This window comes from Gymnodraco acuticeps, unplaced genomic scaffold (assembly GCF_902827175.1).
Source record: "Gymnodraco acuticeps unplaced genomic scaffold, fGymAcu1.1, whole genome shotgun sequence".
Classification (NCBI taxonomy): domain Eukaryota; kingdom Metazoa; phylum Chordata; class Actinopteri; order Perciformes; family Bathydraconidae; genus Gymnodraco; species Gymnodraco acuticeps.
Genome location: NW_022991443.1, coordinates 86,694 through 113,552, shown reverse-complemented (window position 1 = coordinate 113,552; position 26,859 = coordinate 86,694). Strand labels below are relative to the sequence as shown.

General features: G+C 41.0%; 1 protein-coding gene across 4 annotated transcripts in view; it reads right to left on the bottom strand.

The window, feature by feature from the left end:
* arhgef19 (Rho guanine nucleotide exchange factor (GEF) 19) overlaps positions 1-26,817 on the bottom strand; it is a 30,836-nt gene extending 4,019 nt beyond the window's left edge. The window contains exons 1-14 of one of the 4 annotated variants that reach the window (XM_034196304.1): positions 26,725-26,817; positions 26,294-26,426; positions 23,555-23,803; positions 10,340-11,045; positions 5,920-6,456; positions 5,023-5,149; positions 4,850-4,932; positions 2,177-2,433; positions 1,935-2,095; positions 1,698-1,850; positions 1,294-1,423; positions 1,086-1,160; positions 896-985; positions 640-803 (exon numbers count right to left, since the gene is read on the bottom strand). In XM_034196304.1, the coding sequence (XP_034052195.1) occupies positions 640-803; positions 896-985; positions 1,086-1,160; positions 1,294-1,423; positions 1,698-1,850; positions 1,935-2,095; positions 2,177-2,433; positions 4,850-4,932; positions 5,023-5,149; positions 5,920-6,456; positions 10,340-11,024 (2,462 nt within the window). In that variant the 5' untranslated portion in view covers positions 11,025-11,045; positions 23,555-23,803; positions 26,294-26,426; positions 26,725-26,817. Of the gene's footprint in view, positions 1-639; positions 804-895; positions 986-1,085; positions 1,161-1,293; positions 1,424-1,697; positions 1,851-1,934; positions 2,096-2,176; positions 2,434-4,849; positions 4,933-5,022; positions 5,150-5,919; positions 6,457-10,339; positions 11,046-23,554; positions 23,881-26,293; positions 26,534-26,724 lie in introns of those variants that run through there. The other 3 variants (XM_034196307.1, XM_034196306.1, XM_034196305.1) reach the window with 3 other exon arrangements.
* Positions 26,818-26,859: the final 42 nt, after the last annotated feature.

The following is a 26,859-nucleotide window of genomic DNA, read 5'->3' as shown; positions in this document are numbered from 1 at the left end:
AAAATATATATTATTAACTGAATCTTTGAAGCCACCATGTGTAGAATTGTTTAGCTGTTTAAGCATTTTCTTAAGTCATATTGATGGTGTATGGAAGTATTCTATAATATTTTGTTACATGTAAAAGTCCCGCATTAAAAAATGTAACGAAAGTCAAGTTAGTAAGTTTAACTAGGAAATCGTACATAAAGTAATAAAAACAGTCTAATAGTAATCTTGTAAACAAATCATCACCAAAATGTGTTTTTTAATTAACTAGATAATGAATCAAAATAATTGGTTGAGTAGTTTATTTGAGAACGAAACATATATTTATAAAATATTGATCTGTTTGCATGCAAAACATTTTTTTCCAAAGTAACTACTAATAGTATTAACTGAAAATGTAGATGAATCCAGTAAAGTAAAAATTACTATATTTCTTTTTGCTGAACACTAATGCAGTCTTAATGTGGGGTGTGCAGTCTTTATAGAGGGCAGCAATGGTTGGGACCCCCATTTCTCTTTAAATGTGCATATATGGACTTACACTTTAACTTTCATTCAACCCATATTCTAAAATGCTGCTTTTGACCTATTATGACTCATTAAACTGCAATATTAACGTTTACGTCTCTTATAAGGACTGCAATCACTCACTCCTTCCTCCTGGACAGCAGCAGACAGTCATTGAACAGGTGGAGGTACACCGGCTTGGTGGGCAACTTCAGCTTTGATCCAGAAATACTCATCATCTGCGTGTCCACCTCCAGCAGCTCTCCGTGTTTCACCAGCCAGCGGGACTGAGAGATCAGAGGGAAGATCTACCAAGGAAAGAAAATAGTTCCGGAATATAAAATATGTTAAATGTTAAAAACGCAGGTTAAAAAAAGGAAAGACAATTCATAAAAGTCACCTTTCCCTCAAAGTTGATTTTCTTATTGAGGTGAATCAGTTCCTCCATCCTCTTCATCGACTGCACGCTGGAGTTACATTCTTTGATGATCTAAGAAGACGCACACCAACATGGTTATTACTGTAATGCCTCACCACCGTGGATAATACTGGTGCTCATCCAACTGGCTATTACAGATGATAATCACCACCTTTTTTAGCTCATTGAAAGCTTTCGTGGCAGTGTCCTCATCTCGGGAGCCCGGTGTCGTCCTCTTTAAGATGTTCTGAAAAATAAAGACGTTTTTGAACCAAAAGAGAAAGACAATACTCTGTTGTTGGATAAAACCTGCTCAAATATCATCCGTAATTGGGTTTCAAGTGCGGACATGAATCCTGCATAAATGTCTAAGCGTGTACCTCCACCAGCATTTTCAGCCGTGTGATCCTCTGAAACGGGAGGATCAGAAAAGAGGTGAGAGGAAGTCTCTGACAGACGGGGTCCTCCTCCAGACGAGCCAGGATCCCGGGGAAGCGAGGGTTCTCGTGCCTGAGAGGACAAGACGAGACACTTTAATGATTTCTTCTCGAGAGGTGAAGGTACATTCCAGCATGCTTTTCACCCTGAGAAAAAAATGTGCAGCCTCCTAGAGAAGAAACATCTGCAAGTTAAGTCAGGCAGGTGTGAAATAATATCCGAACACCCTGAGAGGAAATGATGGACATCCAGACAATTGGATTTTATGCACAGCCCTGGATACATTATATATATGTTAAGGTCTCAAACAGCTGATATGGTACACATAAGCAAAGCGGTAACTCACAGCAGACGCTGGTACGTCTGCTCCTGGTACGCCTGGTTGGTCACATAAGGTAAATAAACCCTCCGCAGGGCCGGGCAGTGATCCAGGACGATGTCGCACACATCGAAACGCAGAATGTCTTCCTCCAGCCTGTGCTCCAGGTCCTGAAGAAACCTGTGCAATAGCAGAAAACCCCTTTAGAAAAAGGACATGCTCTGAGGTGTTTCATGTAGAATTTGAAGGGGCGTTTTTCTTCACCTCTCACTGACGCCTTTGACTTCAGGCAGCTTCGAGAAGAGCCACTGCTTGTTCTGAGTCCCGATACACTCTGCGAGCTCCTGCGACAACATGAAGTGGTCCACTGCAATGGTCAAACTGCGAATATACGACGCCTCTGATGTCACCAGCTCAAACTTGGCCTGAGTGTAGTGATACAGGGTTTGTTAACCAGTTGTTTAAAGCACATAAAACAAGCAGGAGGTCTCCTAAGTCAAACTTACTTCCTGTAATTTCCGCTCCTCGTTGCTGAAGTTGTCGAGCTGGCCGCTGGAGCGAACATCGGGGATGTCCTGCCAAAGTGCAAAGGCAGAGCCTTGTGAGGAGCGGAAGGAGCTGGACGGGGACAGATTGGACGGAGAGGGGGTCCCGTCTGACCCCTCGTCCCTGAGACCCTCCTCCTCTGGGCCAGGCTCCTTCCCCTGCTGCCTCTGGATCTCTCTGTTGATGGCCACGTCGCTGTATTCCTGGTACAGGATCGCTGCGGGAAAGTAAAAAAAGGATGTGATAGTTTAATTACACTGAACAAAAATAGAAATGCAACACTTTTGTTTTTGCTCCCATTTTTCATGAGATGAACTCAAAGATCTGAAACATTTTCTATAAACACAAAATAACCATTTCTCTCAAATATTGTTCACAAATCTGAAAAAATCTGTGATAGTGAGCACTTCTCCTTTGCCGAGATAATCCATCCCACCTCACAGGTGTGGCATATCAAGATGCTGATTAGACAGCATGATTATTGCACAGGTGTGCCTTAGGCTGGCCACAATAAAAGGCCACTCTAAAATGTTCAGTTTTATCACACAGCACAATGCCACAGATGTCGCAAGTTTTGAGGGAGCGTGCAATTGGCATGCTGACAGCAGGAATGTCCACCAGAGCTGTTGCCCGTGAATTGAATGTTCATTTCTCTACCATAAGCCGTCTCCAAAGGCGTTTCAGAGAATTTGGCAGTACATCCAACCGGCCTCACAACCGCAGACCACGTGTAACCACACCAGCCCAGGACCTCCACATCCAGCATGTTCACCTCCAAGAACGTCTGAGACGAGCCACTCGGACAGCTGCTGCAACAATCGGTTTGCATAACCAAAGCATTTCTGCACAAACTGTTAGAAACCGTCTCAGGGAAGCTCATCTGCATGCTCGTCGTCCTCATCGGGGTCTCGACCTGACTCCGGTTCGTCGTCGTTACCGACTTGAGTGGGCAAATGCTCACATTCGATGGCGTCTGGCACGTTGAAGAGGTGTTCTCTTCACGGATGAATCCCGGTTTTCACTGTTCAGGGCAGATGGCAGACAGCGTGTGTGGCGTTGTGTGGGTGAGCGGTTTCTGATGTCAATGTTGTGAATCGAGTGGCCCATGGTGGTGGTGGGGTTATGGTATGGGCAGGCGTATGGGCAGGCGTATGTTATGGACGACGGACACAGGTGCATTTTATTGAGGGCATTGTGAATGCACAGAGATACCGTGACGAGATCCTGAGGCCCATTGTTGTGCCATTCATCCACGACCATCACCTCATGTTGCAGCATGATAATGCACGGCCCCATGTTGCAAGGATCTGTACACAATTCCTGGAGGCTGAAAACATCCCAGTTCTTGCATGGCCAGCATACTCACCGGACATGTCACCCATTGAGCATGTTTGGGATGCTCTGGATCGGCGTATACGACAGCGTGTTCCAGTTCCTGCCAATATCCAGCAACTTGGCACAGCCATTGAAGAGGAGTGGACCAACATTCCACAGGCCACAATCAACAACCTGATCAACTCTATGCGAAGGAGATGTGTTGCACTGCGTGAGGCAAATGGTGGTCACACCAGATACTGACTGGTTTTCGGACCCCCCCAGACCCCCCCAATAAAGCAAAAATGCACGTTTCAGAGTGGCCTTTTATTGTGGCCAGCCTAAGGCACACCTGTGCAATAATCATGCTGTCTAATCAGCATCTTGATATGCCACACCTGTGAGGTGGGATGGATTATCTCGGCAAAGGACAAGTGCTCACTATCACAGATCTTTTCAGATTTGTGAACAATATTTGAGAGAAATGGTTATTTTGTGTTTATAGAAAATGTTTTAGATCTTTGAGTTCAGCTCATGAAAAATGGGAGCAAAAACAAAAGTGTTGCATTTATATTTTTGTTCAGTGTAATTAAAATATATATATTCCTAGAGGGGAAATGTGTTTGTTACATCAACACAAAGACAACAAACGTACAGAAATTCAACTCATAACAAATGAGAAACAAAAATAAGAATAAAACATGAAAGTAAATCAAATTCCATTATTATGATGATTATGCGCCGCTTTCCACCTTCTTCTCCAGTAGGATTCAGATGAGGGTGTTGCACTTTGCCTTGTACATGTGATGTTTGGGGTTGTTGTTTTTTTGTTTTGTTTCTTTCCGTTAACTGTCAAGTGGGAAATAAGTATTGTTTTTGTTTCTCTTATTATCCTACGATACTGTTATGTTTGGCTGTGAAAAATAAATATCAATTATTTAGTTTTTTTTAGAAAGGGGCAGGTAATATAAGATTATTTTCTTCTCCCTGCTCCTTTTCGGGTATGGTGTGTTTACAGAGACATGTTTTGTAAACAATTATTATACATTAAGTTTTGCATACCATGAACGGAACAAATAAAAATGAAATGAAATACATTAGTATAATAGTACAAGATGATACAGTAAGATGATCTTGGATATGAGATATAGTACAAAGGTAAAGTTTGTTTTATAACATAACAATATATGTAGTAAGAAATATTACATTGGATATCATTGAAACCAAGAGCAAGCGAATATAGAAAATAATTGAGTATAATACAAAAGGTTTGATGGCAAAATAGTTCTGAAAAACAAATATAGTTCAGTGAAACTTACAGCTAGGCAAAAACCGTGATAAGCGATTAACACTGGTGACGATTGGAAGTGTGCAGTCTTCCTCCAGGGATTTCTTTCGCATTCTGTCAAAAATAAAAAGAGTGACCTGACATTATTATAGGTCCTTCAATTGTTGCTGTGTATGTCTGAAAATATACAAAGTATGTTTTTACCCGAGTTTGGTGCTCCACCTATGCATGCCATTGTCGCTGCCTGACAGAGCGGGTGGGGGTCCTACAGGACTGTGGGGGGCGCTGTCACTGGAGCCTCCGGAGCTGCGGTGCCTCGAGCTGGACTTATCTAGAGAGGATAAAAAGCACAAGGTGTGAAGCAAGCCCCGATCCACTTTCATGGATGTTTAGTGACTTTAAGATTCTTAAGAAGTGAAAATACAGCTTCTTGACATAATAAGCTTTTTCAAGCTAGTTGATTACTGTTAATCTATCAATCTTATAACTATATTATTTTCCCTATTATGTTTCAAATATTTGTATACTATATATACAGTAAAGAGGGAGAGAGTATTTCCATTTCCATCAAATCTGATAATAATGTTCTAGATCCTTGATGATTCTGCACATTTTTTATTTTTAAATCTGTATATAATGCCATTTTTCTTTCAAGAGTTGTTCCTCTGAGTTAGATTTAATTTAATTTTATAGGCATGGATATTAAATCTGTAATGTTTTGCTTTGCTTTTTTTAAAGTGAGCTCAATAAGACAATTTCCAATCAATCATGATGTTATGGACATAACATATCGAATCATAGTGCATGCATAGTCCTTTTTAATTGTCAGGATATAATGACAAAAAATTACCAGTGCAAATACCCAGATCCATAAGTAATGGCATCCAATTGTTTTTTTTATCAACAGTCCAAAACCAAAATATATAGCATTTTCTGCCATTACAAATTAATTGACTAAATATTTCAGCAATAAAGTTAAGAATTATGCAAGACTAGGCACAATGCGTTAATGGCTATTTTTTTTTCATACTACAGTTGGGTATTTATTTGAAAAAGGTTTTTATACAACAACTACTTGCTAAGCTGTGTTGATGGAACCACCTCTGATTGAAATGGACCGTGATGTTGGACCTGTTCTGGACTCACAGTCAGCGTTGGGCCCGAGGCTGATGGTGCTCTGTCGGTCTCTGGAGGCCACTCGAGCTGACAGAGATTTCCCCAGCTTCAGTGTGAAGGAGCTCTTCCTCTGAGACAGCTGCAGTCTAGAGATCAGCTCTGAGGCCGAGAAGCGCCGTCGCTCCTGATCCCCCTGACGGCTGCGGGACAAAAAGCTCCCCCCTGTGGCACTGGACGTCTCTACACCCCCGCTGTCGTCCCCCAGCCCCGGCAGTGAGTCCTCTATTATGTGTAGGGGTTCTTCAGGTAGATTAAAAATATCCTCCTCACTGAGGTTTGGGAGATCTGAGAAGCCGTCTACAGAGGAGGGGCTTGAAATGGCCTCCAGGGAAGATAATCCACTGAGGTCCTCCTCAAGGAAAGAAGCAAAGGGTCCTGGGAAGAGGTAGTCTGCGTCCAGGATCGGGCTGCTGAGGGATTCATCGCTCGGGCTGTCTGGGGAATAAATCTGCATCTTTCTCCCTGGAAACAAGAAAAATAACTCCATGAGATTAAGAACAATCATGTTAAGAGTTAGGTACCACTTTACAATAAGACTACCCTTATAAAGGATTCATAAAGGGTTTATAATTAGGTTGTAAACACTTTATTAATCATTAAGAACCATTTATAAACCAGTTCTAATATAGATTTCATACATCAACACAGGCTCACTATTTGACTAAGCCTTATATTGGCTACCTAGCTTACTTCGTCTTCTTCATCAGCCAGCATCCTTGGTATCTGTTGTTCACTGAGTTGATTCTCCCCCCATCCATCTTGATGTTTCTTGGCATCTCTTTATGACCATTTATTTACGAGTTACTAACATTTATAACTGCCAAAAGGGAGCCTTGTAAAGTGTTAAACAAATCACCATTTATTAATGAGTTACTACCATTTATAATTTGTTATATTAAGCCTGAAAGTTATGCATACATTAGGGCACATTGATTGACAGGTCATTCTCATTCCAGTGACTGCTGCTGTTAGCTTCCTGTCTCTCTGCTAGCTGCTCCGTGATGCTACAGGGGCTCAGCTCATCCGGGGAACATAACTTGAACTCGGCCGTGTTTGTTGTGCTGGTGCCTTGTGGACTATTCTTCATGCTTATATCGGACTATTGTGACTCGCTCCGCGTTTAAAACAGATGGTGCATGAATGCGGTTTTGCGGTAAATGAAATTAGTACTGAGTACTTTATTTATGTGTTTATGTTTTTAGTCAGCTAACGTTAATGAATGTTAAGGCTTGGGTTAACATGTAGGCCTAGTAAGCGAGTGGTAGCTACATCTGTGCTAACGATGCTAATCGTAGCCTCCAAGTTAAAACCTAATAGAGAAATGTTAAGCATTAAGTTGAATAATACTGTAAAACAAACGGCTTCTGTTTGAGGTTGGTAAAATAAGGTCATCCTTGTAACTTAGAGAGATATTTTATTAGGTAGGTAACTTTATGCATTGATACAACCCAGTCTCATGGCATTTCGTGTTCTAGTCACGAAAATAATCTATTGATTCGTGTTCAACAACACGATTTACCCATTTTTTTCGTGTCACGCGATTTTAAAAGCAATGTAAATAATAACAAATTAGAAGGAAAAAAAGATTTTAAAAAATACAGATTTCAGTATTCTAACACAGAACGATTTTAGAAGCAATGTATTTCTATTGGTAGTATGTTTCGTACCTGCACCAAATAATAACAAATTAGAAGGAAAAAAATATTAAATATATACAGATTTCAGTATTCTGAGGCTCTGAGCCCCATTTATTTTCCTCGCGGACGGCAAAAAAAGTCTGACATTATACAATTTAAAATAAAAACAATAATCGTGGCTTGATATTGAGTAAGAACATGTTTTTATGAACCCCACAGCTTCCGGTCTTCCAAGACCCGACCGGACAAAAAGACGTGGTGCAGGCACGAAACATACTACCAATAGAAATGCATTGCTTCTAAAATCGTTCTGTGTCAGAATACTGAAATCTGTATTTTTTTTAATCCTTTTTTCCTTCTAATTTGTTATTATTTACATTGCTTTTAAAATCGTTCTGTGTGACACGAAAAAAAGGGAAAATCGTGTTGGTGAACACGAATCAATAGATTACATTTATTTCGTGACTATTACACGGAATGCCGTGAGACTGGGTTGATTGATAAGGTTAATTTAAATTTGCTATGATCAATTATGTAGACAAGCTAACGTCAACGTAGTGTTGAAGAGCGGCCTAGTGTATGTGAAATTAACCTCACTATAAGATGTGTGTATATTACAAATAATAATGTCATATTTCAAGATGATTACTTAGATATTACAATATGGTTGGTTGAGCTGGAGTTCAATATTGAGCTTACATGTTAATGTCACAGTCATCTGAAGAACGAACCCAAACCTTGTTCTTTTTATTAATTGTATTACCAAATTGGTATCAAATAAATAGTAAGCATTGGTAATACCAATCCTGATAAAGTAAACTATTTTATTTTAGTATTTGTGTCTAGGAGAAGGTACTGTACCCTGTTCCTATGTTCGGCCGTTAGAGACTGGGCTTTCTTGTACTAGAGAATACACTTTCCTTTTTTTTAAAAATCAATACGGACCATTGCTGTATAATTATCCTTAAATGATGTTATATAAACCTAATAAACAAGTATGGCATTTTGAAACATGATGTGCAACAATTTCTACTGTAATTTGTGTGCATTTTGTTGTTAACTAAGATGATGTTATGATTTTTGTTTTGTTAGTATGCACATGGACGCTTTGGAAATACCTGGAGAAGGAAGAAATGGGTCTTTGGAATGATGGTTAAAGACAAAAGGCGGAGACTAGTGTTGAAACTAGTGGAGAAACGATCAAGATGCCACCTTGTCCCTCTGATTAGACGGCATGTTAAGTCAGGAAGTAGCATGATGAGTGATGAGTGGAGGGCATACAGGAGAGTGCTGAGTAACATGGGGTACAACCACTGCACCATAAACCACAGCAGGTGGTTTGTGAACCTCCAGACTGGCAGTCATACCCAACATAATGAAAGAGCTTGGTCGACCGTCAAAGGACATGTCCGTAGACTGAGAGGAAACCGTACAGAGAGTTTTGTTGGAGGAACACCTCAAGGTTCATGAATGGTCATCTTGGCTTGGCTCTGCTCACCCTGATGGACTGCTTGGACACTTGTTCAAGGATTTACACACAGCCTTTCCAGTCTGAATATCACCTTATAAGACTTTCATTTATGTCTGAGAAAAGCTTTTATGTTTAAATATGTGTATCAGTCATACTAAACAGTCATTACTTTGAGTCCTAATTTTCTTCATGTGTGAATACAATGTTTTGCTTGGCTCTTTTGCATCTTACTTTGCATTTCATGTGAAAAATGTGTATTAGGTTAGCGTGAATGTTATAACTCATTCATAAATGGACATGTGTATTAAACTTAAAAACAACGCACCCTTTCAGTAGTTATACATGTTAGTGACTCATCAATAGATGGTGATATGTTTCACACTTTACAATAAGGCTCCCTTTTACCAGTTATAAATGTTAGTAACTCGTAAATAAATGGTCATAAAGAAATGCCAAGAAACATCAAGATGGAAGGGGGAGAATCAACTCAGTGAGCAACAGATACCAAGGATGCTGGCTGATGAAGAAGAGCACTTAGCAGTACAGATAAATGTGGGCTCACTATTTAGCAAGCAACCGGTCATGTTTGACCTGTTTATCTCATGTCTTACAAAAGCTTATTAATGATTTATAAAGTGTTCACAACCTAATTAATAAATGAATTACAAACTATTCGTAAACCCTTTATAAGGTTAGTCTTATTGTAAAGTGGTACCAAGAGTTATTATAGTGTCTTTACCTTGAATTATTATAGAAAACTTAGTTTTTCTTGCACACCTAACGGTACAATACTGCCAAACATATGCATTTTCACTAAAATCATACTATTTTAAACACTTTGGGTTCTTAAAAACTCACAGTGCACCTGTGAAAGCGAGGCTATTTACGCGAAAGGCTTTAGCAAAAATCCATGTGCAGGTAAAGTCCTTAGAATAAACCTTGATAAATGATTATATTATTTTTGAAGACGTGTGAGAGTTGGTGAACGGATGATTTGATACGATTTTTCTGTAAGACGCGGACCACTTTTAGTTCAATTCATCAAGACTTTTCTGGTTTTGGAATCTTCCTCCACACTGGAGGTATTTGAGAAAAACATGGTTTTCTTAAAGAATTCAAGGTTAAATTGGGGGGTGAATAATGTATATTGAAATAATGGTTTTGTGTATGAAGTATTCTTCAAGCCTGATTTTTTTTTTTAAAGTGTCTCCATAGTGAAAAAACGTTGCCCACTCACGCATAGACTTCTCCTTCAGTGAACCCTGGGACGTCCTCCTCTGAGGCTGGCAGGAGCCTGGGCTTCGACACTCCGGACCCTCAGGTAAGGATGAAGAGCAAGGAGATTCCCAGGGGTCTGTGTTAGTGTAAAGAGAGGACAAAGGGAAAGGCAGATCGAGGCTAAGAGCTGCGTGGAGAGGACGACATACTGTTGTGACAGAATGAGGCTTTTCTGTCTGCTCCTGCAAAGAAGTCCTGATGCCATTCAGACATTCAAACTCACAGTCACCTGCAGATGTGTGACAGTTCAAATTCAGCATTGTTTCCTGCTCATTGTCTGTCCTGTGGCAGCGGTTTTGCATGTCATTCAGTTCATTCAGTGTGTGTCTGAAACCATTCAGTGGCCGGGTGTGTGTAGTGCATTGTGCCTCTGGAATAGCAGGGGGCCTCGGAGAACCAAGACAGTTTAGTTTAGGAGTCACTGGTGGTTGTAGCTCAATAAAGGCCAATGTCTCCTGCTGGCACACTGCTACATGCTTGTGGCGGCACGGGTGGAGCAAAGTCCTGTCCTCCTGGGCCTCGCTCAGAGCCTGGGATTCCCCCGAGCCAGGGATCCACATGCTGGGACTCTCTCCTCGGCAGCGAAAAGCGTGAAGGTGAGGTTGGAAGTCAGGAAAAGGTGAGAATCCATACCCAGGAAGCATGGCTGAACGAACACATGGGAGCTGCAAAAGAAGAGAGGGAAAATAAGTGTTCAGTGTTTTACTAAAAACACTTGCCTGTTCCAACAGGCAAATCAATCGGATCGTAGGATCAAAGGATCGTTATTATGGTTTTGTTTGATTTATTAATACTTCATTTAAATGCACATTTAGGAAATCAATGACATTTCTTTAAATGTATCAGTGTATTCCTTGATGGCAATAAACTCAACCCTTTGAAGAATATAAAAAAACAATGATGTAACAATAACCTTAACATTTTACATTAATACTGTAGGTGTAAAAAATTGTGATTTAATTATTTTTATATATAAAATAAACACTTATACATACAGCCTTACTTAAACACTAAAGCTATTCTAGGAGTACACTCATTTCCTAGTAAACAGATTATAAGAAAAAATTAATCAAATCCTGGAATAAATGAAATAAGTGACCTAGTTTTAGTGACCTGGTTTTAGTGACCAGGTCACTAAAACTAGGTCACTAAAACCAGCTGTGTAGGTGAGGAGACTGGGTTTTAATGACCTCTATGTATTTTGTAAATGCCTCTAAATCGAAGACACCTTTCTGAGATTACTATTTTAATATTGTTTTTAATTGCCATCTTTCATCAGTTTTGAAGATTCAAAGTTCATATAGACAACATGGGTAAGAAGGGTTGAACATCAAAACTCTCTTACACTAACCACATTTGGTGGACTGGACACATTTTACTGTTGGCAACTTGGCTCAGTGATGCTGTTACACATTAAGTTCAGTTATGATTAACAGTTAGTAGTGTTGTGTTCGTTAAATAAACCACTCCGCTGGTTGATTTTTAACTGAAGGAGTTGGTGGAGGAATAACTTCCTCTATTGGCTTCAGTTCGTTTTGTGATTAATACATCCTCATTTAAGATGTTTCAACACACAAACTGAGCAGACACTCCTGGAAATAGAAAGGTGGACCATCAAACTACAGGAACGTACAGGAAGTTGCCCAGTCACACGCATAGTCACACGCATGCACGCACGCACGCACGCACACACACACACACTTAAGTCTAGTGTCTCCTGGTCTGTTTCTTCCTGCTCTAATTAAAGACCTCTCTACATATAGCATTCAGCCCCTGTACTTAACACCTAGATACACACACACACACACACACACACACACACACCACACAACACACACAACCACACACACACACAACCACACACACACACACACACACACACACACACACACACACACACACACACACAACACACACACACACACACACACACCCACACACACACACACACACACACAGAGGAAGAGAGCACATCCTCAGCACTCTCACCTTTCACCTGTGATCCAAACTCATCCATCACTCTGGCTGTTGGTGTAGCTTCCTGTCAGCTAACGTTAGCTAGCAAAGCTCTTAGAGAAACCTAGCAGTGGGTCATAAAGTTAGCTCTCATGACTGTTCAAACACACACACACCACACACACACACCACAACCCACACACAACACACACACACACACACACCACACACCACACACACACACACACACACACACACACACACACACAACACACACACAACACACACACACCACACTACACACACTACACACACAACACACACACACACACACAACACACAACACACTAACACACACACACACACACCACACTACACACACACACACACACACACTCCTGCTTCCTGAAAAGATAATCCTTAACTTCTGACAAAAACACCAGGTAACAGGAAGTGTACAAATAACACAGATCTTATCATTTGAAATACTTCAAGTGCAGTAAAAAGCGACACTTCACAAAAAAGGTTTTTAGTTTGTATAATATTGTTTAATGTATATGTCAAACAACTTCTATGTTTTGCAGGCCCGAGTCTTCCTCAACCATTGTGTTTTCCAGGAGCAGTAAGCTATCAATTGTAGCATTTAGCCTATGAATTAGCCTCAATAGCTTTTTTTTAAGTTGATATCCGGTCTGAATGTCAGGTTTTTTAACTGTGTATCTGTTTTTTTACATTTGTTAAGAGGGTACAGACAAACACTCAAACACAAAGGCACACAGCTGTCATTTAGCTACTCCCCCTTTTATGTAGAAGAGGTCATTTGTAGTCCCTCCAGAAAGTTGTTTGAAAAACAAAAAGTATAAAGCTTAAAGCTAAAGCTAGCTTAAGGTCTCTTAGGTCATATATCGTAAATCTGTTGCTTTGTAATATTGAACAAAGTAGACTGGATTCACTGCACAATAGGTAAGCTTAGCCACATTAGCTTAGAAAAGGTAGCTATGTTTGCCCCCATGCCATACAGCACAGCAGTTCATTCTTGACCTTGTGAACATCATTCGATAAAAACACATTACACTCAGCAGCTGTTAGGGAGTTTTTGTCATATCACAAGTTGTTGATCTGACTTGCAGTAGATGTTCACATTCCCACATTTCTGAGCACTTTAAACATCTAGTCCGTGTTCAAATTTGAATCTTCACAAATAGTAAACAAAAATTATTTCTTTATTTGAAAGCTGTTGCTAAAAGCAGTAGTAACACTCTGTTTTTCTTCTCTGTGAGCAACTCTACCATTATTTTTGTGTGTTGCATTTTGGGACAATACGACCAATTTGTACTGTAACTGTAAAGTGCAATGTGGGGCAAGAGAATGTCACACTGGGTGAATGTTAATTTTTAACCCTTTATCTATTTGTACTACAACAAGAGACTGCAGGCTCTTTGTCACGGATAATTCTAAAATAAATATACCCTCCAGAGTTTTTTTTGTAACTAGTGTTTAACTCTACTCATCCTGACACATTGTAAATCTTTATGATATCCGTATGTTTCACAGTAAGTAGTATCAAATTAAAGTGTACACCTGTACTTTACATGAACATAGAAGCATCTCTTATGACGGCATACTTCAAGGTTTTTCTTGGCAGTATAACTTTGTTTATCAAGATTGGAGATTCACAGACCTGAAATAATAGTTTACCTTTCTTTTCTTTATCGAGCGCATTTGGGCTGTATGCTGTGAATATGAGGCTGTTGAAAAGCCACACCTGCTCCTGTGGCAACGGCAGTCAATCCTATCTCTCTCCCACACATACGTTTGCATCCATGTACACACACGTACACACGTACACACACACACACAGAGTGCAGGCACAAATGGTTACCTGTTCCCTGATGCAGACAAAGGCAGCCTTTCTGTGTGTACCTGCAGGCCAGGCTGTCCCGAGCACAGGACACCTGAGAGGGTGTGGGAACTGCTTATACTGATCCACTCATATAGTGCAGCTACTGAGCCATATAAACACATGCAGACCCCTGCTGCATACTGACACAAGTTTATTAATGGTGTCTGGATGTGATTACTGGCTGTTTATACTGTAATCCAACTGGAGATGTAAAATGTTAACCAAACTTTACATCTGCAGTCTCTCCTATCAGATTAAATACCATTTATATCCTTGTCTGCAGTGTCGTGTTTTGCAAAATACATATATTAGTTTCCATGATTACCTTGTCTTTCAATGCTATCCTAATGAACCAATGTTCACATAATCCTCCATCAACAGCCAAGTCATCATAAATCAATTGTAGAAAATTAGCAATCTGCTCATTTCATCAAGAAATTTCAAAGATCCCAAAAACTGACAATAAACCTCACCACCACATTTATCAAAACATGAAAGCATCCGATTACTTGCACTGCACATTCCTCACGCTGATACAATTATACCGCGCGATTAACATTTCAATTCCAAAGACGTGTAATTTCCCTTGTCACAGCAGGGTGTTATTTGTGACTGTTATGGACTTTGCTGCCAGTTTTCCCCCTGTAATTTCACTAGGCTGCTCTAAGACGCCATGTCTGCATACAGCACTTAATGAATGGCACCGTGGTATGCCTTTAATGCCAGCAGCCGTACTAGGAGCATTTTTAATTGTGATATATTTCATCCTGAGGGTCTCAGAATAATCCTTCAAAGGAGTGTATCAGACACATTTGAGCATATATGGGGTGCTGATTCAGCTTCATGAAGGAGCCACATGTTGTGTAATCGCATCATTAGATTAAGTTTGCTGTTTGCCAGGGGCGAGAGGAGAGTGTTAAACATGGATTCACTGTTTGTGGTTCATTGAGGTGAAGAAAAACATTTCTACACTGTTTACTTTGTAGGTAACACTGCTTTATTAAAGAAGTAGTTTGAAAGGTTTCTGAAGGCTAAATGATCCTAATATATCTGTGCCGGGTTTATTAGAGGTGTGTGTCATTGTGGGTTTTACCGTTAATAAATAACTCAACAAATATCTGATGAGATGTTTTAGCCTGAAAACAGCAATCTACTTTGTTAGGTATTTTCTTTGGTTAGACATCAATATATTGTTGAACCATCAACAGGAACCTTTCCAAGACAAGTTTGAACTACAATATGCACACTTTGCAAATTATTAGGTTGTGGTTATCTGAAGCCGTTTGGGCTCATTTTGAAACGAAGAATCTGCACACTGTATCAAGGCATGATTAGGCACGATGTGAGTTTCGTTTTTGTTATCTTTGCCAATGGGTTCAAGATTCAACTTCTTTGTAGAAGGGAAGAGACAGAAACTTGGCGAAGATCTCCACACTAAGGTTTCACCTTTATAGATCACAGTGCCTAACTTTTTGACGAAATCATTAAATTCAGAAAGTTTTTTTAAGATGTAGAAATTCATTACAACATGAACGGAATATCAATAGCCTTATGGTTTAATTCTGCCAAACCGAGTTTACATGTGTATGTCTCCTCCCTCAAGAAGTCAAAGATTGGCACTAACTGTTCATGAAGTAAGATTTAGATCTGAACATAGTGGATGTTTAACAGAACAAAACTAAGCTTGTGAGATTAAATCTTGGTTTGCCACGACAGAAACGCTGTTAAAAGTCCAGTATTCTGTTATATGGCACCCAAAAATTCAAACCTGTTTTCGTCTTGACAACCTTTTTAACCTCCCTACTTACCTTTCCGGCGGCGCAAACATGGAAGTGGGGCAACACATATTTGTGCACTCTGATGCCAAAGCTTTGTTTCTCAGTAGTTTGAACAGTGACGTAAAGAATGAGTAACCAAGCAAATCAGAGCTTTTTATTCAAGATTAAAAGCGGGGCCATTATATTTTGGTTCAAGAAAAAAGCTCCATTGTCATAAGTCAAATCAAACAAATAGCAACTATAGCAAATGGTTGTAGTGTCTACTGGCCACAGATATGAGGTCAAAAACATGATGTGTAGTTGTTTGCTGTGTCGAGGTTTGTGTGACTAAAATCTGGATATCCAAGCAAAAAGGAAAGTCTTGTAAATCATAGCTTGCGTCCCCTTCCCCCGCTCAGAGTTTCCCTCCATGGGCGCAGGTCCAGTGTGTTTGGTCAGACAGACTGGAGTGTCCTGACAGTGTGGTGTGAGCAGCTCATGTGTGTTTGTGAGATCGCAGTTTAACTCGGTCACATCGGGCCACTAATTGCCAGGCAGCAGACTAAAGAGCCTGGCATTGTCTGCGGAGACAAGACATGACAGCATTCAGCATCACTTGTGGGAAAACCACCCCACAGCTCTCCGTGTTTTTGTGACATTTTCTATTCGAGCATTGCCAACTAAAAGAACTTTTTTTAAACAAATGTTTGTGTTTGACATTTTTGTGACATAATTATCTTGTCTTTACTGAATGATGCAGAAGGCTGTGAAGCAGTCGTGGAAGATGTATTCAGGTATTTGAATAAAAGTAGCAATAGCACAGGGTAAACTACTGTTACAAAGAAAAACCCTGCTTCCAAAATGTTAGAAATATTTAGAAGTCGACGTACTAAAGTTATAGCACTCATTATAGAATGGCCCATTTAAAAAATGATATATTGTGTTATTGGATTATAATTGTTGATGCATTAATGTGTGGCTGCTGATTAGTTTAATCTGTATAACACATAATGATGTGTAAGGAATTTTGTATTGTATTTTGTATTAAGAATTAACTCAAGCAGTTTGAAAAATGTAGTAGTGTAAAATGCAACATTGTTCCATGTTCCTGCTTAGATATAGTGGAATAGAAGTATAAAGTAGCATACATTAGATTATTTTACTAAATTACACAATTACTTTCCACCACTGATGTGTAGCCTCTAAAAATGCTCTTTAAAAAGTATTTTTGCATTCTTGTGCTGGTTCCAATCCAGGTGTTCTGATGCAAATTATGATGTGTAGACATAAAAACAATCAAGGGGCAACTAGGAACTTCAGACACTATGCTAAATATGTGTTGCCAGGCATCTTGTTAATGAATGATGTGGTTTTGTATTAGACAGCTACACATACAGTATCTCCCATAAGTCTCCCATTATGATCAGCAGTTGCAAAGTGATTTTTACTCCAACCAGCTGATCCACACAACTTGATAACCTATTTTCTTTATGCAGCATTTCAAATGAACACCTGAAACAACTGGATGGGAAGCCAAAAAGTGTCTTCTTGGTATTTGAATGGGCTTCATCTAAATCTCTCAATCAAAATAAGCTCAGCAGCGAGACTCGGATTCCAATCAGCGAAAGCGCTCCAGATGTCAAAGTGAAGCATTAAGCTACATTTTGGGGAAATCAGACGGCTGAATGGTGTAAGAACGATTGAGTAAATTCAGGTCAGGGAGTTTGCTGGTATCCGTTCCTCCTCCATTCACTGAGACAGGTGAGCACCCCAGAGGCTATTCGGGAGGCGGGTGGAGGTTACCCAAATGTTTACACGCGGTGCGGGCCCTCCTAATCCTCCTCTGCAGCCTCAGGGCAACCTAATCCGCGACCTTCGGAGACACAACGAAGACGAACACTGACAACCTGCCCTGCAATCACACACAACTCTGACACTCACAAGGCCCAGATGACTGTGTGTCTGCAATCTGTTTTTGATTGAAAGCGACAAGACGTGGAGAGGCCTTCCCTGACCTCCTCACCCGCTGGGATTCCCTCTTACTTAAAATGGACAAACAGCAAACTCTCGTTTAAAAGCCTGAGAAAATGGCGACCATGTCACACGTAAACGTCAAGACTTTTGGACCTTTAACCTCCCCTCCCCCGTTTCCCTCTGCCACCATAACAACTGCAGATAGGACTCACAGCCAGGATAGTAAAGACACAAAGGAACTATTGACAAACTTATGGAAATAACCTTGTGTAATTATGGTGCTTTGTCATAAGTCGCAAAAGCTACCGAGTGGATGGAGGGCCAAGGATCCAACGCGCTGTAAATCCAGAAAATCTCATAATCAGTACCCTGTGAGAGGTGATATTTATCTGTGTGCCATGAAACTCTAAGAAAAGGAGTGCTGATCTAGGATGTTTTTTCAGGTTACCAGGACATATGAAAGTCAATCCATCATCAAAAATATATTGTTACAAATAACTCAACTACCATTTTATATTTCATACAGATGTAATCAACAATTTCGCAAATAATGTATATCTCATGGAATTGTATGTGAACAGCTAGTATAAAGTGTATCAAAGGACGGCATACTTACACTTTAAGTCCCGCAAGTAAGGGTTATGTTTGCTGTAATTTAGTCGGTGAATTTTTTAATTTTTTTATTACAGAGCCCAGGGTGATGTCTTTTTTAAGAAGCTATTCCTGAGCAAATAGCAACTTTTTTGGCAATTTAGGTTGAAAAACCACATCAAGATTTATAGGGTGAGAATGGTGATTTTCTATATTTCTTTTGTGCTAAACCCTTCCCATGAAATGACCAAAAACCCAATCGTCTGTGGCATAGAGCTCCATTGTTGTCCAAAAAAGCTTCACATCAATGCACACACTGGTGCAGTGGAGACATTTTCCTTCATTACCATGAAAACACACTGTACATTATTTTCAGTCAATCCTCCATACAACATCCTGCTGCTGTACATACTCCAAAGAGCACATCATGTGTATTACTCCGCAGCCAAAAGTAGTACTAGAAAAATTAAATATGTATAAAAAACAACAGCAGTGAATCTTAGCTTGTGATGCTTTTATGTTGTTAGTAGGAACCAATGGACTTGGAGCTGAGAGCCGAAGACAGAGTAGGGATGAAGCAAGTATTAAGGGACGGTCTTATGCATTGTTGATTTTGTGGGACTTAAGGAAACATATAATATCCCCAACCTCCTCCTTTAACAGCTTGAGTCGGTCATAAATCAAAAGTGTCAAGCCTCATCCTTTAATCCATTCTCAAACTTACCGGCAATTATTTTTCTGCTGATGAAGCAATTCGTTTCCTTCCAGGTTTTTAAATTTCTGGTTGAAATTCATTAAAAAAGAAGACGTGTTGGTTGGCTGTACTCAAACTGTCAATCAAGCACTTTGATTCCAATGTGATCCTTCACCACTGGGCTCTCGAGCGGCTGACCCACTTTACAACAAATTGCTGATACATTCAGCTGCTCCTGTGTTTACTCGCGCTCCCTTCCTCTCCGTGTTTATAGCCCTCTGCTCCACTTTTCCCCCAGCTGTGCACCAGCAGTTTCTCCTCACCCCTCACCCTCCTTCTCCTGCACCCTACTTCTTGCTTTTATTATGTGGACAGGTACAGACAAGCCGTCCACTGACTGGGCTGCTCGTTGTTTTGAAACGTGATCTTCTAAAAGTGGAACACAGCTGAACAACTGACCATCCAGAAATGATTCCACTTTAGTTCAGAGCCAAAGCTAAACAACTGTTCAAAACAAACTCAGAACAGCAGCAGCGTTATCAAGATGAACTCCATGAATTAAAAGAAAGCTAAACGACTGAAAACAAAGTTGCTTTTGTTTCCAGAACAGCAAGAGGCAAAGAAAACCCACATTTTTAAAAGCAAAAAAGCGCCTTCTGGTCCAGAAAATTATAATCTCGCATGAGTACTAATGTGAAACACACACAGCGTCTTATTGGCCAAGTCACAATAACCTGCGGCTGCAGTGATAGACAGGTGTGCAGATACTCAGCCGGGGCCGTGCTCGGCACACATCGCCTCTGGGCTCCAGTTTCGGCTGTTTCAACCTTCATGCATGGGCCAAGTATTCTCTGACACGCAGATTAACCAATAAGTGACAGAGCCTGTGCACTGCTGCCTTAAAAGTGGGGTAGAGCTCTTTGTTTGTCTTAGAAAATCAACTTATCTTAAACAAATCAAAGCAGCCACATTACGGTATTATTAGTAGGTGAATGCACAGGGTTTTACTCAGTAGGTGGTCTCTTTTATAGCCAAGACAAGTTCACATCCAACTTTAGAGATACAATTCCACATTCCCCGGATGACTCGCACGCTCATTCCTCTGAAATTGACCACTAAATCGAGGCAGGCGACAAACAAAGCAGCTCCACTATGCACGTGAAGTAGCAAGGGCTGCTATTATGGGCTATTAAGGACGCTGCAATTTTGCACGCAAGTTTTGGAAAGTGACAGGCCCTCCTCGAACAATTGGTATCACTGATGCTTAAAGTGCAGGTTTCTTTATTCAATGGTGCCTAATGATTTTAGCCAAGTGATGGAAAGAAAAAAGTTAAGTGCAAACACTGTAAGACGCAAAGGTACCATTTGCATTATAGGTTGTGGGAAAAGAGCCTGGATGTACAAAGAGAAATGGATACAGCATTGGAGGTGGGGCCTCCCCATAGGTTCATTCCTATGAACATTGCTCAGTGACACAGGAAGCCAAAAATGGCCTGACTTGAGGACAAGAATGTCAGTATGATCTGGGATCTGGACTCAGAGAGCATGCGCATCTGCGTGGCCTATTATGCTTTTTGGGGTGTTCCCTTTTTGGGTGTGTAATATAGGTATTTGTGCATGTAGATGGTCTACAGAGGATGAAATCCAACAGTTCTCTCCAGATGGAGTTTCTCTCCAACACTCCTGAAATGCCCACATTAGACTCCTTTGTTTACTTCTGTGACATAGTAACAACACTATGTAGCACTCGTGCTTCTATTGGTTAGCGCTTTGCATGTGATTGGCTAAGGGGCGGGACATCTCTATGTGGTTGACCAATCACAACAGAGCCGGCCAGCTAACCAATCAGAGCAGACTGACATTACAATACATTATAGAGCATAATGTATCCTCTTTAAGCCCCGCCTCCACTGGATTCGGCTTGAAGCACTTTTTATGACTTTAAGGACACAATGGTTTATATTATGGCTATTCAAGAGTTAGTATTGGGTAGCTAGCTAAGTCAATGGTAAAAAGTAATTCAATGACTGGCATGGAAGTTGTAATATCACAGTTTGGCCAACTAAAGTTTCGGCTCACTTCCTGGGGGCTTTGAGAAAAGGGTAAGGTGTGGCATCCTGGGACGCTTCCCCACACCATATGCATACGCAGACAGTGGCTGTCTGGGAGGCAGGTGATGGGGCAGGTGCTCTCCAGACATATGGGGGGAGGGAGGAAGTAGGATGAGGGATGGGCCATGTGGTGAGTTATAAACCTGTGTGTGATATGAGCAGACAAGCAGGGAGGCGTGTGGCGCAATGGAATAGTGTGTTGGTGTTCAGATCAGGGGGTCACAGGTTCAAACCCCACTGCAGTCAGCATGTCGTTGTGTCCCTGGGCAAGACACTTCACCCCAAATTGCTCCTGTGGGGATTGTCCACAGTATGTTAGACGCTTTGGATAAAAGCGTCTAACAAGCAACATGTAATGTAATGTAACATGCAGAGAGAAATTAAATGTACAGGAATATGCTCGCAGGACATTAACTCAGCTAAATCACAATCATAAATCTTCTTTTTTCCCTCAGTGTTAAGATTTATCAGAAAAACTGTTATCAGAAGTCAGCCATCGCACAGGGGATCTCCAGCCTATAATAAAGGTTCAAGGTCCTGATTTATGCTGCTACACGTCCGCCCGGTGGTGCGTTCCAGTCCAGACATACCATAGTAAATCAGATAATCCAAGAAAACACCCACAGCTGTCTATTTGCAGCCAAAATATTTACCTACAGACTCTCAGTACAAACAGCAGCAGTCAACTGGCATGACAATACACTGAGTCATCGGGACGGCAGACAGAAAGGGCAGCCGTCACCTCAGCCCTGATGGAGTTTGGAAGATGTCCAGAAAAAAGTCTGGAAGCTGGAAAGGCTGCAACCACACATTACTTTTATTATTTATTAACTGTTGACTATTTATTAAATCGTCATTTGTTTTGTTAATAAAGCGTCAACGGAATATAGTCACAAATCAACTTCACAGAGCCGCACAGTCCCCAGGTGTTGTCAAGAGTCCAATTACGCAAACATATTTTGTTTAAAATGATATGCAAGACTGTAGGTGCCAAGATAAGAGAATATTAGAATTGTTTCACTTTTTCTGCTTGAAAAATGTATGTATGAAAAGATGAGTTGATCATCAAAATATTTTCTTCTCTCTTCTCAGTTAATCAAATAACCATTTTAGGTCTAGGTGGTAATGGGTTACAGAAATGTGTCACAACTGGCATGCTGAGAAGAAGTACCCGCCTGCTGTAAGTCATAAATGCAATGTTGCTTAACCCTCGTGAAGTTGTGTAAACGCTCAGTTGTAGGCTCCACATGAGTTAACCATAAAAGAAAAAGAAAACCACTGGCTATTGCCTCCAGGAAACGCACATATGTTCATGTTCATGTGCACACACACACACACACACACACACACACACACACACAACACACACACACACACACACACACACACACACACACACACACACACCACACACACACACACACACAACACACACACACACACACACACACACACACACACACACACACACACACACACACACACACACAACACACACACACACACACACACACACACACACACACACACACACACACACACACACACACACACCTCTTTTAACTACCTGAGGCTCTGTCAGGTGTTCTTAGGCTAAAGCGTCCCTTGAAAAGGAGAACAGCCAGTACAGTTTTTAACAACCCCTCATCCGACATACTGCAGACATGCACTTACCTGCCCCGCTCTGCAACAGCTCACTGCTGCACTGTAACCATCACAATCCGGGCTCAGCTCAGTGTGCACTCGCCTAGGGAGCTGCAGGAAACATTCATCGATGCAAGCAGCAAAGACTTCCAACTGAATATATGAATAGTGAGGAAAATCATCCCACTGGCAGGACATGTGCATACACTTATGTTTGGTTTTGTGTTTCATGAAAGGGAGAACAATGGTAAAACTGTCAGATTTAATCCTGTAGTCCACTGCATTGCACATGCATGTGTTGAAGTGATGTGTTTAAAAAGATTGATTTGTTAGTTAGATAAAACAATTTGCAGGCAAACAGCAGTCCTGATAAATGTTTCATGCTCTCATAGCTTTGTTTTCAGATGCTGTCAGATAAATGCAGTGCACCTGACAACCTGCAGAACACTACTTTGACCCAAGTGCACCACACGAAGCACTCTCAGGCGTACACAGCTCAACTTTCACTCAGCAGCAGAAATCCTCAGATTTGTGAGTACTGTACCTCATTGGTGTTAGCAGCCTAGTGTGTGTGCTGGCCGGCAGCCAGCAGCTGTGTGTGAATCCAAGCTATCCCAGGGTCAGGCTGAGCCACTCTGCTATCCATTGCTGCCTTGTGTTCCTCCCGGTTTCCCTCGCCACCTTCTCCCTCTCCTCCTCTCCTTCAGTGTCTTTGTTTTCTAACTCAGCTGAGACTCTTCAAAATCTTCTGGCCGGTTCTTCTCCTTGTTCTTGTTCACCGTGCCGCCTCCCTCTGGGAAAACAAAAACAGGCTGAGAACAGCCACCACTTGCTGCTGCTCTCACAGCTACTTACAATGCAGATCTCTTCTCTAAGCTCCTCTGCTCTCCCTTCCCTCTCGCTCCCTCCCTCCCTCCCTCCCTCTGCTACTGTTGGGGAAGTGCTCTCTCATTTTCTCTCATTCTCCTCCCCCTCTCTCGCCCTTCCTCTAACTCCTAATAGTTATTTAGTGTCTCATTTCAGCACCTGCTTCAAGACAGAAAGAGACACAGAGAGGAGGGAGCAGACAGACTCGGAGAGAAAAATGTTGCTCCTTGGTGGGAGTGTGCGCTTTATCAGCGAAAGCATTGTGTGTGTTCATGGATTGGTGTTGTATGAATGTGAGGTGTGCATGTACAACAAGCACTATATGCAAAAGTGCACATGTGCATTTTAGTCTTTGTACTTGTATATGTATTTGCATAAATGTGTGTGCAGATTCACTGTTTGAAATGCCTTTGTTTTAGTGCAACTTACACTAACGGCAGTCAGTGAGTTGTTGACAGAAAAAAGCTGCTATGGCATGCTCTCTCATCGCTTGTGGTGATCTCTGATTGCTGCTGTATCAACTATGTTCACTAATCAAACATGAAAATAATGGGGGGGGTGGGGTTACCTCGGGACACTATGTTACACAGCTGTGTTGTCTAATGGTGCCCATTTTTATAAAAAGGACACTAGAAGACTAAAGGGTTCAGAGCAATACTGATCCCAGTAGAGAATTTATAATATATATATATATATATATATTTGTTGTTGTTATAATATATAGTGTAAAATAAAATTGTATTTTCGGAAACTAATTAACATGGGACAGGTTATGCTATACAAAGAAATACAATTTTCTGTTTAATATTTGTATGTTGTGTCTCTACTGTGGCATGTCTCCATGCTTTAATGTTTTATTTTCCTCATACTGCCTGTGTTGAAGCACCTCTTTTCACCCTCTGTCCGAAACCAGAGCCCAGTCTGCTCTGATTGGTTAGCTGACTGGCTCTGTTGTGTTTGGTCAACTGCTTAGAGATGTCCCGTCCCTTAGCCTATCAAGTACAATGTGTTGGAGCGATAGCCAATAGAAGCGCAGGTATTACGTAGTGATGTCACTAGGCGTTTCAGGAGGTGGAATGTGGGGGACAGAAATTCCTTTAGGATTTGTGGTCTTTGCAGACCATTTACACGCACACAAACCTATAGAACACACTACAGGAGAGTGTTGAGTAGCTGGCCGAACAGCTTTTCCCCATTTGAGTCGCCAGTAAGCCTTAAAGCAACACATATTTTTATTTCAACAATGTCAACAGTATCAAATGATTGTGTTCAATGATATCCGTCACTTTGATTGTAGTAACAATCCCGGCTATGTGCTATTTAAGCCATTTCTCTTGGTTGTAAAAGAAAAGCTCAAAATTGGCAAATGTTTTCATAGACTTCCGCATACTTTATTTAGTGACATTATGTCGGTGTCGTGTGTTATGTTTCTGCATGGGTTTTTTGGTTGTTGTGTTTTTTCCTGTTGTTTGCTCTTTTTACCCCTCACTACTCTGTCTCTCCGTCTCTGCAGGGCTGGTGTGTGACAGGGGGGCGTGGCTGGTATTCTCCTGGCTGCAGATGAGGCACACCTGTTCCCACTCACCTAATCAACCCTCTCTTTAAGAGCCTGGCCCTCACCTCACTACTCTGCCAGTGAATTAAATGCTGTTCGACGATCCAGAGTGACTCTCTGCAGCCCAAGCCTAGTTTTGTTCACATTGCAGTTTTTGAGCAACTTTTTGAGTTTTTGCCTGGGATGTTTTCCCTCTGCTTTGTTTTGGACTTTTCTGCAACCAGCCAGCTCCCTATCTGCCTTAGCCTAGCTTTCTTTTTTAAAACACCTTGAAACTTAACTTGTGTCAGTCTCTGCTTTGGGGTCCTAAGTATGTAAACGCCACAGTCGTGTAACCTTTTTTTGTTCAAAAGTCATTGTTTATTTTATTGATTTTTTTTAATGCGTAAGTATTAATATATATATTTTTTTTTTTTTTGTTCCCGAGTTTTGATGTATTGTGTGATTGCAGCTTGCGTAGCACTGTTGCCCAAGCTGAAAATGCCCCTTGCTGACAATAAAGTATTTTCATCCTGGTATCATATACTGTTTTGTTGGCTGTTGTTTTGTTGCTAATGTTTATTTCCTTAAATCTGCAGATGGATTGTTATCTTTAAACATTATTGATTATCAGCATTTAGTGGAATTTAATCCAGATACAATTCTGATAAAATCCTTCCATTGCCTATGTTTGAGTCTTCTATGTGACTGCATATATTCTACACATTGTGATGTGCATGATTTTGTAACATATCAGTTAGTTCTACAGAATGTCTCAAAAAATGATACATTTTTCATCAGAAATATAGACTAAATGATTTTAAGAACTAGTTTTTGTGCATTTTTCTGGCCGTATTGAAGTGTCGTTTGCTGCATCATTACCTTGTGGCTGATCTGGAGCCTTGCTCTGCAGCCCCCCCTGCACACAAGCGTCTTCCTCCTCGCCCCAGCAGCCGGTGTCCACAGTGCATACCTGCGCTCGCTGACAAGTACTAACTCACTCTTCCTGCAGGCCCTGGCAGAGGAACGCACAGCAATCATAACAATCACAAGGTGAGAGAGACGAAAAGGGAGGGAAAGAGAGAGTGTGTATTAAAGAAAATAAGGGTAAAAAAATGGATAGAAAGAGAGCGTGCAGGATAGGGTGAAGAAAGGGTGAGGAGGAAGAGGAGGGAAGCTACAATTCAAAGTCAGGAGTTGCCAGAGGCTACAGCTATTGGTGTAGTTAGTGAGGGGAGGAGAGAGAGGAAGAGAGAAATCATCAGCGAACACCTGTCTGTGTCTGACTCCTAATAAATCAGCGTCCTCTTTACCTGTCTGCAGGTCTCTTTGGATTGCTGTTTGGGAGAAAAAAGAGTCGAGATGGTTCAGCTTTGACATTTAGTTCCTCCCTACAGCAAAGTGAGAGCAGCTGACACATCAGCATTTTTTTCAGAATCCCACACTGA